Consider the following 14,941-nt stretch of genomic DNA (forward strand, 5'->3'; position numbering starts at 1 on the left):
AAAAAAAAAAAAAAAAAAAAAAAAAAAAAGCAAGATTCATGGTTTGGCATCTAAGATGCAGTGAGTTATCTTTGCCCTAGTTTTTGGCACAAGCCAAAGCATAAATTTTAAAAGCAAAGAAGAGTTTTAGAAAATGAAGAGTTTTAAAAATGGAACTTGAAGTATGACGCCTGATAGATGAAAATAAAAATAAAACTGTCCCAGAATAAACATAAAGGCTGTCTGAAGGCTCTGCCCACGTGGAGTGCATGAGAAACAGTATGTCAGAAGACAAGGACTAGGGTGAAGGGCCAAGCCTAAGGCCAGCTCGTGGCTTTGTCACGCATGGCTCGGCAGCTTCTCCCCCACATGAATCAAGAAGTTCAACTGAGTCATGAACCACAACGTATTACAAATGGCACCTACATTGATGTCAGCTCCAGAGGTGACCTGTGCTGCTAACAATGCTGGGTCTGTCACTGTCAGGACAGACTCTGACTCCCACTCCAGCTCTGATGTAAGTGTCACAGAACTCCTGAACCAGATTGGCAGGCAGAGTGACAGGGTCCAAATTTACCTTCTTCTAAAGAAAACTAATAAAAAGAAATACATAGAACAGTGGGGTTTTGACAGAGAACTTGAGGACAGGAAATAAAAAAAATGTGATCCCTGAAATCAAAATAGGTAGAGTTCGTGGGACGAAACTTCGAAGATTCTAAATTGATGCAGGAAAGTCCCCTCTAACATTCTGCGGGGAACTCTTAGCACTTGCCTGTGAGAAGACCCGCCTAAGCCTGTCAAAGGCCACCTGAAATAACAAGAAAGAGCAAAACTTGGCTCCTAGATGAGATGGACATAGGATGTGTTTCCAAGTGTCATATGGGAAAATCTCACAATTCACGGGCCATTGGCTAAAGCACACAGAAAAGTTTGTTTATCGTGAAGAATATTAGCCATGGACTGGATGTTCCATCCTTTCCTAAAGAGCCTTATAAGCAAGATCCAAATTTATCAACAGTTTCAAATTTTATTGATTGCAGTCTAAACAAAGCCTTAAAGCATCTATGGGAATGCAGGAATTTTCAATATCTCATGAGCTAAAATTGGGGATGCCTGCCGTTCAGCTGGAAATTGCACCGCCAACAAATGAAAAAGAAAATGTAGTTCATAATAAAAAAGAAAGAAAGAGAAAGCAAGAAAGAAAGAGAGAAAGAAAGAAAGAAAGAAAGAAAGAAAGAAAGAAAGAAAGAAAGAGCGAGCTCAGGACTGACATGTTAAAATTAGCAAGCATGATAAAATTATGATGACCTCATGTATGCTTAGAAAGTTAGAGATAGAGGACATGTGGGTTTGAAAAACCAAATAAAACATGTTGAGTTAAAAGTACCATGTTTGAAATGAAAAATACATGAGATGCAATAAATACCAGATTAAACATCACACAGGAAAAATTAGCACACTTCAGGACAGTGAGGCATCCATGAACCTCAGCTGGCCCAGTGCACACATCATTGGCCTCCCCAAACCAAAAGACATGAGAAGGATCAAGAGAATGGGAAAAAAAAAATTGGCAGTTAAAATTTTTTCCAAACAGTGAAAACCATAGACTCACAAATCCAAGAAGTTCAAAGAACCCAAAACACAAGGAAACTGATTAAATTGTAGCAAGTACTTTATACTCAGCTCACTCAAACTCAGAAACAAGAAAAGCTTCCTATCCCTCTAGGGTGAGGATTTGGGGGCAGGAGGAGGTGGAGCTGCTCTCATCAGCAGGTCTAGGTCAGCACCATGGACAGCAAAAAGGTGTTTCTAACAGTGACTAAGGAAATAAAAGTCTTAACAGGGCAGAAACAACTTCACTTAGAAAAGTTGTAAAGCTACTTTCTGGGTCTGAGACGTGAACTATGCCAAAAGCAGACACTGTCAATCGCCCATGTAGTCAAGCCAGAGGGAAATCGGGACATAAGAGCTTGAGTTGGATTGCTATAGCATTGATTAGAGTATTGGGCAAAGCAGCTCAATATTCTGATCTTCCCATCTACTCATGAGATTCTAGTCAGTGGGTCCAGCGCGACAGATAGGGTTACAGGATTAAAGGATTAGTTTGGCTACAGAAAAAACTCCCTCAAGAGCACAAAACCACTTAGGACCTAGATTTTTTTTTTCCCCCTGTGGAAATGGTTGGAAATCTCTGGCCCCATCAGTGATTGTATTGTCTTAGATCTTTAAGGCATAGACCCTTTCCGTGGAGATAGTCCTGCCTTACATAACGAGCACTTGGTGTTGAAAATCAGGCGGGCGCGTTCTTTCATCAATTAAACACTTCCATCTTCCACTATGGACCAGAAACTGAAGACAACTGGAGCAAAAAGATGAACGTAACTTTGTCTCTCCTTTACTCTGTAGTAAAGATGTAAGTCAAAAGTTCGGAAGGTCATTGTCAACGGTGTGATGAGAGTATGTCAGGTCCGGGAGTGACCCTGAGGTCACTTTTACAAGAAAGGAGTAAGAAGGAGAGCCACACAATCCCAACATTGCTGCTTCAAACTCCAGGATAGAAGCCAGTGGTTTCGGATGACTTCAGCAGACTAATCCAAGTGGTCTGTTATTTAAAGGAAAGCCAGCTGCTATGGCATCCAGACCCCCAAATACAGAAAGTCTCAGACAAGATAGAAGGCAGAATTTATCCTCTCCTGATCTCAGAGGGAAGGTCAGAGGGCAGCAGGAAGCAGTTCACACAGGCTGAGAGCAGGTCTGTCATCTTCAACATGTGACTCCAAGACTACTCCCCTTGTTACACCCACCAGCAAGAAACAAAGAAAAATAAAATTCAGTCCCCAGCAAGAAATATTCTCCATGCAAATCCCAGTGGCAGCTGTGTTCCCTGCTGATAGTCTAGGGTTCGGGGGGCTTGGGGGACGGACCCTTGCATGTGGTTTTGCTCCCACCAAAATGGAAAAGAATTGTAGGAAGGTCCTGTAAATCTAGATTCAAGAATAAGCTCATCTTCTTTCGTGAGAAAAAGAAAAGGCTTTCACTAATTTAGTTCCCTATGCTGCGTTGTATGAGTAGAAAGTACTTGCAGTTGAGTGCAGCTGCTGCATAGGTGTCCACAGAAACTGTACTTTATGTTTACAAGAATAAAGGCCCCATCATTGTGGCCTCTCCAGACTGCTCCATATAACAAAATACAGATTCCCTCCACCCCTGTCATCAAAAGAAAAAATGTTTTAATATCTCCAAAGCGGAATTCTCCTGACTCCATGAGAAAGATATTAAGACCAGTCCCCTGTTTTCATGAGAGACTACATTTACAAAGGAAAACTTAAGGGGAAAATTTTGACATGGTATCAAATAAGGAAAAAGTAAACTATTTGAGTTACTTCCCTTGTCTCATATTGAATAAAAATGGTAGCCAGCTCAGCCTTGGAGCCTGCCACCTCCACTACACTCTGCTGGTTCGAGGGCAGGTTCTGTCAGTCTCCCCTCCTCAAGGATATTTACACAGCGCTCTCCAGGGGGAAATACAGGTGGCTCAGGGTGAGACCTGAGGCAGCCTTAGTTTCAGGCATGCAAGACCTCTGGCCAGAAACAGGCACATCAGATTCTCTGGAAGGCGTTTCTAAATGGCAGCTACACACAGTGTTTGAGAAAAAATAACTTCAGAAGGTTCGTATTTAAAGATAAGTTCTTTTAATTGATAATTACTGGTCTTTGCCATGGCTGAGGATGGGCTATAGGTTTTATTCAGTTTAATGGATGCTTTCTCTAGGTCACTGTGAGTTGAGCATCACCTTCCTTACTTCGTCATGGAAACACAGCAACATCCTTTTCCTCCCCATCCATACTTGGACGTTAGTGTTTCCAGCAAATACATATGACAAAGCTCAATCTTTGCCGTAGCCTGACTTACATGTGAGAAGCATGCGCGGGGTTAGGCAGACCTACCCTTTAAGCACACACTGTCTGCTGCCGCGTTAGCCAGTGTCTCTGTTTATAAATTATAGCTTTACTAACAAGAAATTCTTTACTAGTGCCCTTGACCAGAGATTTCACTTCTGAGAGTGAGTAAATATTGAAATTTTGAAGATAAAAGTGTATAATCTTATTACATGACTGAATTAGAAGAGCAGCACATGAATGCCATCAATATAGAGGAACCCTCGTGGGGAGGGCTTTGTGCTGACATTACCCAACTACTCCTTGAATTCATTATTAGTCACCAATCACAGTTGTATTTCGACTATAAAGGCTTAGTAACTCAGACAATTAGTAATAATAGTAACATTGTACTAGCATGAGACATATAATAGAAACCACATGTTTTCTGAATATTTAATACATTCTTTTTGTAATAAAACTTCAAGAAAAGTAACACTGAATAAATAATTTGGCCAGTGGGATATGTTATGCCCTAATATAATGCTAATTCGATTGCCAAGAAAATAACATGGAATTATAAATAAATTCAGAAGCAAATTTTAGACTCTCATAATTTATACTAAAGTTGTTTTTAGGTGTTTTTCTTTTCATGGGATAAGAATTAAGTACATTGAGGCCCTACGACAGCAGAAGATGCTAGAATACTAAATTATGGGCTGAGAGAAATGAGTTGGTAAGGTACTTGCCCTGCAACTATGAGAACCTGACTTCAATCCCCAGAAACCATATTTTAAAAAAGAATAAACTGGGCACTTATCATGCATGGGGGTGAGTATTAAATTTTATCTGAAATCATTAGGTTTTAAAATGGGACATTTCTTCACCATGTCAAGAGATAAAGTGGGAAAATGTCTACTTTAGTAATTCCAATGGAGAAATGTCTGTCATTTAACACAAGATTTTTAATAGCTAATGACTTTACTACTAAAGCAGCAGAATATGTAAGGATGAGAAAAATTCATCAGTTCAGAATTTTAGCACTCTTGGGTTCAGCTTCAGAAGAGACTATTCTGTTCTTAATGGAAAACACTATCTTCAGTTATTTAGTGCAGTGTTAGGGTTTCAAGGATGTGGGGAGTAACCTGGGGAAATTACCTCTTACCTGTATAAATCAGCTTTAGTGGAATTATTTCATTTTAATGTGGGATAATTTTTAGAGTTATCATAGCCATCATTTATGTTTTTTTTAATTCTGGCTGATATTTTTAAATTAAGTCCCAGGAAATCCACAATTGAATTAGGCAGCTTAGATTTAAAGAATTAAAACAAAATACTGACTTTACTTGATCTTTGAATTCCTCCGAGTAAGGAAATTTATTAGACACAAATAGCTCTGTCCTGGATAGTTCTTTTTAGGTTTGTCTCTGAGCTTCATTTTGCCTAAAACAACAAAAGTGGTAAACAACCCTATAAACCCTTATAGGCAAACTCAGCAAGGGGCAGCTTTCCGATGTTGGTATCCCTCATCTTCTGCTAACATCGAGGTGATGCTGACCTTGGGTTCTGTGACCGGAACTCTGTAGATGAGGAGGGGTTGGATCCTGCATTGATTCTGTTTCTCTCCTGGAGTCAACCTTACCCTCCAGTGCCTTCTGTCTGGGGCACATAATGTTGTGAGGGTCAGTGGCTGGACCACCTCTGCTTTGCTGTACTCTCTCAACCTTGTCTCACTGTTGAGCATCCTTGGATACAGCCATATCTCTTCATTGCTAACCATTCTTATGTGTCACCTACTTCTTAGTCAAGGAACTCCTCTGTAGTTCTTACCTGTGACTCTTTTCTCTTTCACACTCAACCCATAGAAGCCCTCAGGGCTACCCTGGTGACACTGGGGTCAAGAAGCCATTCATTCTTCATGGATCCCTCCAGGATGGTCCTGAGAACTTCACTAGTTAATTTTTGGCCTCTTCTGTAGTCCAGTAAGAAAAGTCACTCGTTGACTCTGCATTCCGCCATCTTGGTTGAGGAGGAGGGAGAAAGTAACACCGCTCCCTTGCGCCTGGACACTTCAGCATTGTGATGAGAGCTCACAAAGTACTGTTGCATCTCTGACGTCTTCCCATGATGCGCCCCACACCAGTGTGGAGACTCTGTGTGGACTCTGAAAAGTGAACACGTTTTCTGCTCCTTCTAATCCCCTTTCGATCTATCCAAGTTTTTACCTGGTGTGCTGGCCTTAAAAACAATCATTTGCTTTTTCTTCTCTGTCCCATTCTGACAACATCTTGTGGAGGCGAACAATGACCCAAATTCTGCTCAGGAGAAAAAAAGAACACAGTGTTTATTCTCTGAAGTACTGTCTCATTCCACGTACACAAAAGTGACCCTTTTCTGACACAAGCCGCACTTAAGGAGAAGCAGCTCCATTCTCATCTGGAACGCAGTGTGAGCCTCCTGCTTCTGTATGACTTGCACATGTGAAGCATTCCACAGTTCCCAGGCATCTGTATCTCCATTATGCCTTCTGTTCTTTTAACTCCTTCCTGGGTAACTCATGGGTTTCCAGCACACTCCCTGGCTGATGGCCTAAAAACATTGTGACCTCCTCTCTTGGAAAACCTAGAAAAACTCATGCAAATTTGCATCACCCTTTAAATATGATGAATATGGCAGGCTTTAGACTGTGGTGATATGAGAAGACACCCCCCCAACACACATGCATGCACACACAGACACACACACACACCACAACACACACGCATGTACACACACAAAAAAAGCCAAAAGTTCCAAAAACAAGAAAATTCTGCTCTTAGATCACTTGAGTGCCAAATCCATTGCCAGGCTGTCACTTTTCATATCGCAAGTCGGATGTGTGGAACTCATACACATTGGAAGTCTGCATGGTCGGTCACCTTTCGGTTGAGTTTTGCTTTGTTTCCTCTCGCGTTCCCATCAGAGTTAAAGGGACTCTCTCCATCCTCCACTTACCTGGCCATCTTTCCATCCATCGTAGGGGAAGTGAGTGTGGTACTGGACCTTCTATGAATGTCATAGCTGTCACGTTTAGGGGCGTTACAGATGTGGCAGTGTGGAAGACAGAGGTCAAGGGTAAACCAGAGTTTGAAGGCTGATCGTAGATTACCTGGTCAGGAGGAGCAACAGCAACAAAGGGGGAGAGCATAGTATCTTCAGCCAAAGGAGACACAGATTCAGGGCCAAGAGTATCTCTTATGATAAGGTTATTTAATATTTTACGTTTAAATATCCCTATTGATAAAGTGATGATGCTGATATTCCTGTGTTTTCGGGAATTAGAAGAGACCTCAACTGTATAAACCAAGAGCATAGGACCTGGAAACCTTGGTAGTGGAAAGGGAGCCATCTCTAAGGTCTGTGCTTAGGGAGCCAGGAACTGTTTGCAATGGTCTTTCAGGACAAAAGTATCCCAGTATTATTTAGTATTAATGTGCACTTTTTAATTCCTCCTTGTTGATGCAAACTCTGAATCCCATTGTCTTAACTCCAGGTTCTCTCCTAGTTTTATAGACGAGGCCAGCCGTAAGCAGCTGCATAGCTTACTTAGGCTTCAGTCCTTTCAGGGTTGGGTGCTAGACACTGGATAGATAAAGCAGTGTGTCTAGAGGAGGCGCTATTTATATGTGGGGCGCAAACGCACACATGGAAGTGGGCACTTGATGCCAGGAGGAGCACTCCCCTCTGGGAGCTGGTGCCAGAGCCACACAACACGGTCTAGCTTAGTGGTTCCCAGACCTTGGTGTTTCTCCATTGTCAACTGGGTTCCTGAATGTTGGTCCCTTGGCTTCTGTACATGGGACCGTTGGATTGGCTGAGAGGTGCCATGGTGAGTTTACTGCGTGCCTCCTCCGCAGGCACAGAGGGAAGAAGAGAAGCGTGCCTTCCTGGATGATGGTGTTGAAGAGAATGTGAATGTGATTTCTAACATAGGACAGGATGAAGTTGTTTGTTTTTTTTTAAATCTCATATTTCATGCAGGGCTGGGCTGAGGATGTGGCAGGCATGGCGTATGCCCTACGTTCACTACCAGAGGGGGCTCCCTGCCTGCCACAGGTGAGAGCCAGCTCTGGGGTGCCTGTCCCTGTGGGGGATTGGGGGGGTTGGAGTGGGCCTGGTGGGGGGAGGGGTGGGGAAGGACTGGTTCCCTCCAGATCCGAATCCTTTCTCCTGAATGTATTTTTTCCAGATCATAAATGGGATCGCCACCCATCAAACCCTGACAGTCAGTCTTCCCTCACAGCTGTCCCTGGAACTCTCTGGAACAGTACAAAACATGTGTGCATGTCTACAAGGCTCAGACTACCTGCATTTTGCTAAATGACTGAGGCCAGGGGCTTTAGCTGCCCAACAAGGGCACCAGCCCCAAACCAAAACAAATCATGTCTTTAAAAAAATAGGCCATCGGATGATAGCCCTGGAAATAATACATTTTTATCCTAATGTTCTTATTTCAAAAAGTGTTGACATTCTCACCCTTGCTTCTCAAGGTCCTGTTTTCCTCCCCCCAGTCCCATACGCTCTCTTCTCCTTACTTCTCCTCCATTGGTCCCCTCCCTGGCATGCATGGCGGCTGATCTCTATGGGCCACCTCAGAGCTCTTTTCAAAGACCACCTGTATGCAGCCCACACCACTTCCTGTGTGTGCTGGTTCTTTCTTGATTTCTCTAATATCATTTGGGTCAGCTCTGCCCACCCCTAAACCTCCACATCCCCCAGCATCACGTGCACATCCTGTTGGTGGCTTTCGCCCTCCCCCCCCCCCGACCATGCTGAAAACACTGCCAACCTCAGAAAGGAGCTGTGGTCCATGGAGCGACCCTGGAGCCTCCCAGTGCATGTCTAACCTACTCAGCCTGTTCTGCAGCTAGGTCATGGCAAGTCAACCTTTTTGGCTCCTGCAAACAGAACAGCCGCCGGGCGACCCTCAGAGCTGTCGGGCTTTATAGGGCTTCTCACCTCTGTTTCTAATCTCCCCTGCTTTTCCTCTTTTGGCAGTGGTCTGTCTATATCCGAGCCGCTGTCCGGAAAGAGAAAGGCCTGCCCATCCTTGTGGAGCTCCTCCGAATAGACAACGACCGTGTAGTGTGTGCAGTGGCCACGGCGCTCCGGAACATGGCCTTGGATGTCAGAAATAAGGAGCTCATCGGTACGTTCCCTCACTCAGTGTCCCAGTTTTTCACACAGGCGTGTGTGGGGCTGAATTCCCCTTGAGAGCGTATGCGTGTGGGAACTGTGTTCATTAGGAGCTTTGTGTGTTTCCCGCTCTCCTGTTTCGATCAGTGCCCTGATTGATCCCTGAGAATTTAAAGGAAATGCGGTTTCTAGTCCTTGAAAATGGAAAGTGGACTCTGCGCTTCATGTTTGACCCTGTCCTCCCAATATTCCAAGCTCTGCTGTGCTGTTTGTTTGCCTCCTGCTTGGTGGAATTAGGAAGCCTGATAGGGTACCTGTTCCTTTTCTCCCTCTCTCTGTTCTCATTTATTTATATGTTTGGGTACCTATTCCTGTATTGCTTATCTATTTTTATCCTACTTAAAATGAAATAATCTCCCCTAAGAAATGTCAGAGATCCTTTATTAAGGGGGGTAATTAAAGAGGTAATATTTTATGTGCCTCTTTTATTAGTTCCAGGCTGATCTAGGTCCAGATGGTTATCCCAATGAGTGAAACAGACAGGAAGCCTTGGGATACTCTATACAAGAACCAAAACAAATAAATGAATCGCATGCCTAGAAGTATTCTTTGGGGGAAATGATAAAGAAGGCTGTCCTTGGTGAGCTTGTGATTTTTTTTTTCAGTTGTGTGTAAATTTACGTAACTACTTAGCCATTTTAAAATGTGCAAGTCCACAGCATTGGGTGTCTTTCCAATGCCGTGTAATTGCCACCTCTTCATTCCAAAACATTGTCCTCATCCATGATCCGGACATTTCTTATATGTAGATTCATGAAATATATGAACTTATGTGTCTTGTGTATGATTCTTGGAATGGTTGTGGGTTGCTTTATCATGCATTATTAAATTATAATTGTACAATTAGAACACAGATGGCATCAGCACACACAAAATGTGGAACAGTTAAATAAAGTTACAGTTAACATAGTACCTCACAAACTTTGTCAAGGTCTCCACATACAGCACATGCTGCCTTTGGGTGGACTGAATAGCCAAGGCTAGCCTCAAAGATATAAACACTGTACCTTGGCCTCCCTAGTACTAGGGTTATAGACCTGAAACGTCATGCAGGAATCAATATTTGTTTATAATAGAACATTTGCAATGTTACTCTATCATTAACAATAAAAATTCTTTTAAAATCTGAATTTTCTTTTAATTTTACCCTTTGACCAATATCAACCTATGTCTCCCAGCTGGCAGCCTCCCCCGGTAATCAGCATTCTGCTCTTGCTTCTAAGGGTTCACTCATTTTATATTCTACGTTTATATTTCCCTTGCCGTGGATGGCCCACAGCTCCATCCGTGTTGTCACGAATGTCATCGTTTCCTTTCGGTTTAGTCTCAGGATCAATCTATTGGATTCCTCACTTTCCTTACGCACTCAGCCATTGATGAAAAGGTTGTGCATACGTACCCAGCAACTGAATTGCTGGATCATATGGTAATTCTATTCTGTTTTTAATGCAGTTCCCAGAACATTGTCCATAATGTCTGCACTAATTTACAGTCCCACTCTCAAGACTCGAAGAAAAGTTCCCTCTTCTCGCACTTATTTTCATTTATAAAAGCTGTCTTGACAGGTGTGAGGTGATGTCTCCCTGTAGCTTCATTTTCATTTCCATAATGATCAGTCATATTGACTATGTTCTCAACTATGCCTTGGTCATCTGTACGTCTCCTTTTGAGACATGTCTGGTCATAACCTTTGCTCAGTTTTGAAATGACCTGTTTACTCACCATTGGGGTTGATTTTGGGTCTGCTTCAGTAGTAACCCCTTGTCAGGTGTGGGCTTTGAAACATTTCCTCTGAACCCGCAGGTGGTGTCAATAATTCCCATTCTTGGCAGGGCTTTTGTAGCTCAAGGCAGTATGGCATGTGTGTTTTGAGTTTTCTTGCTGAGCTTTTGGAGTCACATCTGGAAAATCCAATGCCCAGACCAGCTTTCCCCTATATGCTTTCTTTAAAACATCATGCAATTTTACATTTAACTATGTAATATATTTTGAGCTTAGTTTTATGTATTGATGGAGATAGGGCTCATTTTCATGCCCCTGTATGCAACTTTTCCACTTTACGGCCGTTGTTTTAAATGAGGTTAAGTTGGAAGTAGTTGATAAAAAAAGCTTTCAGACTTAAAAGCTTCTGTAAAGCAAAGGACATGGTCAACAAGACAAAACAACAGCCTGCAGAATGGGAAAAGATCTTCACTAACCCCACATCAGACAGAGGTCTGATCTCCAAAATATGCAAAGAAATCAAGAAATTGGTCATCAAAAGAACAAATAATCCGATTTTTTAAAAAAAATGGAGTACAGACCTAAACAGAGAACTCTCAACAAAGGAATCTAAAATGGCTGAAAGACACTTAAGGAAATGCTCAACATCCTTAGTCATCAGAGAAATGCAAATCAAAACAACTCTGAGATTCTATCTTATACCTGTAAGAATGACCAAGACAAAAACCACTGATAACAACTTATTCTGGAGAGACTGTGGGATAAAGGGAACACTCCTGCATTGCTGGTGGGAATGCAAGCTGGTACAGCCACTTTGGATGTCAGTGTGGCAATTTTTCAGAAAATTAGAAAACAACCTTTCTCAAGACCCAGCAATACCAATTTTGGGTATATATCCAAAGGATGCTCAGTCATAGCACAAGGACATGTGTTCAACTATGTTCATAGCAGCATTGTTTGTCATAACCAGAACCTCGAAACAGCCTAAATGTTCCTCGACCAAAGAATGGATAAGGAAAATGTGGTGCATTTAGACAATGGAGTACTACACGGCAGAAAAAAAAATGATTCCATCTTGAAATTCTCAGGCAAATGGATGGAGCTAGGAAACTTCATATTGAGTGAGGCAACCCAGACCCAGAAAGACAATTATCATATGTACTCACTCATTAAACATAAAGCAAAGAAAATCAGCCTACAATTACAATCCCAGAAAACCTAGCATGGGGACCATGGGAGAGGGTTGAAGGGAAGGGGAAGGCAGGGAGGGGAGCAGAGAAAAATGTATAGCTCAATAAAATAAAATATAAAACAAAAAGCTTTCAGTAAAGGCGGAAAGGAAGGTGGTTCTGCAAACGTGTAGAGGGAAGAGAGAAAATGGGAAGGTGTAGGACAAAGGCTGCTTGATGTCTGGAAACTGAATCTGCAGAAACCTACAGAGAACTGGCATCAGAGCCATAGGTCACTGTCACAGGGTGGCACTGGAACTGAGGGGATGGCGGAGTTCCTCGTGAGCTTCCTGTATGGCATTGCAGCAGGCGACAGTGGTCAGTAGATGGGATCTGGAATCTGAGCAGCAGGAAGCTGGACCAACCACAGCAGGCATGGTGCAGCCTACTGTACCGCTTGGCAGTTTGGAGACGTGAGACTTGAGTGGGCAAAACTCTATCACTGGACAGTTGAAGAACCAGTTGAATAAATGCTCAGTGATCCAGGAACCTGACACCTTTCCCAAGCCATTTCCCAGTGCCCATCAGATCTTCCACTCTGAACCAAAGTATGTGTGGGTTTCCAGCCATTTGTTTACTCTGAAGAAAATCAGACTTCAGGTCAGTGTCTCCTAAGTGCGTTCACTCATCATCCTAATAACATATTATAAAGAAGGACGTAAACTTGCAAATTTGGTATTTGTACTTAGTTTGGGCTTAATTTTAGTATTTGCAGACTCAGTGTGTTTTGCATATTTAAACTAAGCTAGTAAAATCAAAAGGTCAAAGAGCCCTCGGCATATACATGTTTCCTTTCCTTAAATAGCAATGCAGACAGGACCAGCACCAGGCCTTCCAATAAAAGCCTCATAGCTTCTCTATAACATAGAGGGAAAAATCAATAGCTAATCAGTCTACTGCCTGGATGCTAAACAGTAGGTATTGTGCGCTTGTGTGTTTTATGTCTTTTGGTGGATTAATATATAACAAAATACTGAAGTATTGATGGGCTTTCTAGCTCCCAGACATCCTTTTATTCTGTAAAGCCAGTTATCCAGTGGTCCATCTGAGCTCGGAGCACTTGAAGCTCCAAATTGTCTATGAAGCCATTACTATCAGATGTCACCAAGGAGGAAATGGAGGCAGCCATTCAGAAACAGCGCTGAAAGCACTGAAGCCCGGGCTTCATGAGAGCAGTAGCTTTTTTTGTGAATGAGAAGAATAGAATTTACCAAATTGTTAAGATTCTGTTGAGGAGAAAGCACACATGACTCTTGTCAACTGGCTGACTCTAAATATTGTATCAAAGTGACTGTTTGTACCGAGAAATGCTACATAGCGCTTTGTACATTGAAAACTATGACTTTGAACTAAGCACAAACGGCAACCGCACAAAGAAAGACAAGTGTGGCCGTTTTGTCCTTTCTGTCAACTGTCTCTGAAAGTTTTGGTGACCTCATCTGGGTTCATGACCTTAAAAGATCCTCTTCCGAGGTATCACACACTCAGCCCTCACCCCAGCAAATGCCACTTTCCCCAGAGAAGCTTTGCTGCACAGCATCCATCAGCCCACCCCACCTCCTTCCCCGATTGATTTTTAATAGAAATGATCCCTATTTAAGATGGCTCCACTTAGAGCCTTTCGACTTTGTGATCATAGGCACCCATAAAAAACTGCTTTGAATTTTTGAATTTTCATTTTATCTCATGCTGATGGTTCATCATGCAATCTTTTTTTTTCAACACTGGGCCGTGGCATTAAGTGACAGCTCCCAGTCTGCCTTGGATCAGTGGGGGAAAGAATTCATGTTCTGCCATGCACTGCGTTGCACTGTGATGTTCAATAAGTTAGGTGTGTTGTATGCATATGCTTATAATGTTCTCAGCTTATAATGCCATCTTGTGACATGAACCCAACATGATGAGGATCTCCCTATGTAATGATAGGACCTCCCCATCTTCCCCCTCCACTTGGACACACGCTAATAAAGAGCAGATGTCTTGTTTTATAGTCTGATGCAGTCCTCATGCCTAAAATTGTATGTGACCCCCAACAGGGACTTGATAACTATATGCTGAATGCATAGCTGAGATAGATTTTTCCTGTCCAACTATCATCTTATACTCAATTTCAGAAAAAAAAATAAGTAAAAAGAAAACATTAACCAAAGAAAAGGATTTTGTGTCGATAAATGACCAAAAAGTTAGGTCATTGTCTCCTTAGCTGTTCTAGATGCATGCAGGCTCTCAGAATTTCAGAAGGAATCCAGATTGTCCCATCCCTGGTTCTGAGGTTTCAGTTTAAACTACAGCTGTCTTGGACTGGTCTCTTAATTGGCAAGAGAGCGGGCAGACAGCCACGTTTGACCCGAGGGATAGATCATAGTCAGACGGCCCCCTTACAGGAAGCTGCTGAGTGAGCAGTAGTCACACTGCACTCGGGGGATAGATCATAGTCAGACAGCCCCCTTACAGGAAGCTGCTGAGTGAGCAGTAGTCACACTCCCCGTTAGATCTACTGAGAAGCAAATGGTATCACACTCAGGAGCAAAGCCGCCTCCACTCATCTTCTCACTGGGCTGTTCCCATGGTCATGTGTACCTCTCTGCAAACTGATGACAGCTGTGCTATAGATAGATCCTGAATCCTTCTTAACGGCATGGCTAGTAGCCGAGGTACACACATTCTTGGCAACTTTCAGGAGTGTTAATTATCCTCCTATGTAATGAAGGTTGTTCAAAAGAATGGTGTGATTAGCTTCCATGGAAAGGGCGGACTGTACCGCCTCATTTCATTTCCAGTTTACCTCCCGTGTCAGCATTTGGACAGTTCCCAATCCCCACCCACCATAGACAAACCCAACAGAAGAGAAGCCCTAAGGCATGTGTGACCTTGTCTCTCGTGACCTCCCCCCCCCC

At 42.8% G+C, this 14,941-nt stretch overlaps 1 protein-coding gene across 3 annotated transcripts in view; it reads left to right on the forward strand.

Moving 5' to 3' along the window:
- Ctnnd2 (catenin delta 2) overlaps window positions 1–14,941 on the forward strand; it is a 755,848-nt gene that overhangs the window by 664,634 nt on the left and 76,273 nt on the right. For 2 of the 3 annotated variants that reach the window (XM_005356666.3, XM_026783688.1), the window contains 2 exons: window positions 7,879–7,953; window positions 8,896–9,046. In XM_005356666.3, the coding sequence (XP_005356723.1) occupies window positions 7,879–7,953; window positions 8,896–9,046 (226 nt within the window). The remainder of the gene's footprint in view (window positions 1–7,878; window positions 7,954–8,895; window positions 9,047–14,941) is intronic. The other variant, XM_026783687.1, reaches the window with a different exon arrangement.

This window comes from Microtus ochrogaster, chromosome 19, assembly GCF_000317375.1.
Source record: "Microtus ochrogaster isolate Prairie Vole_2 chromosome 19, MicOch1.0, whole genome shotgun sequence".
Classification (NCBI taxonomy): domain Eukaryota; kingdom Metazoa; phylum Chordata; class Mammalia; order Rodentia; family Cricetidae; genus Microtus; species Microtus ochrogaster.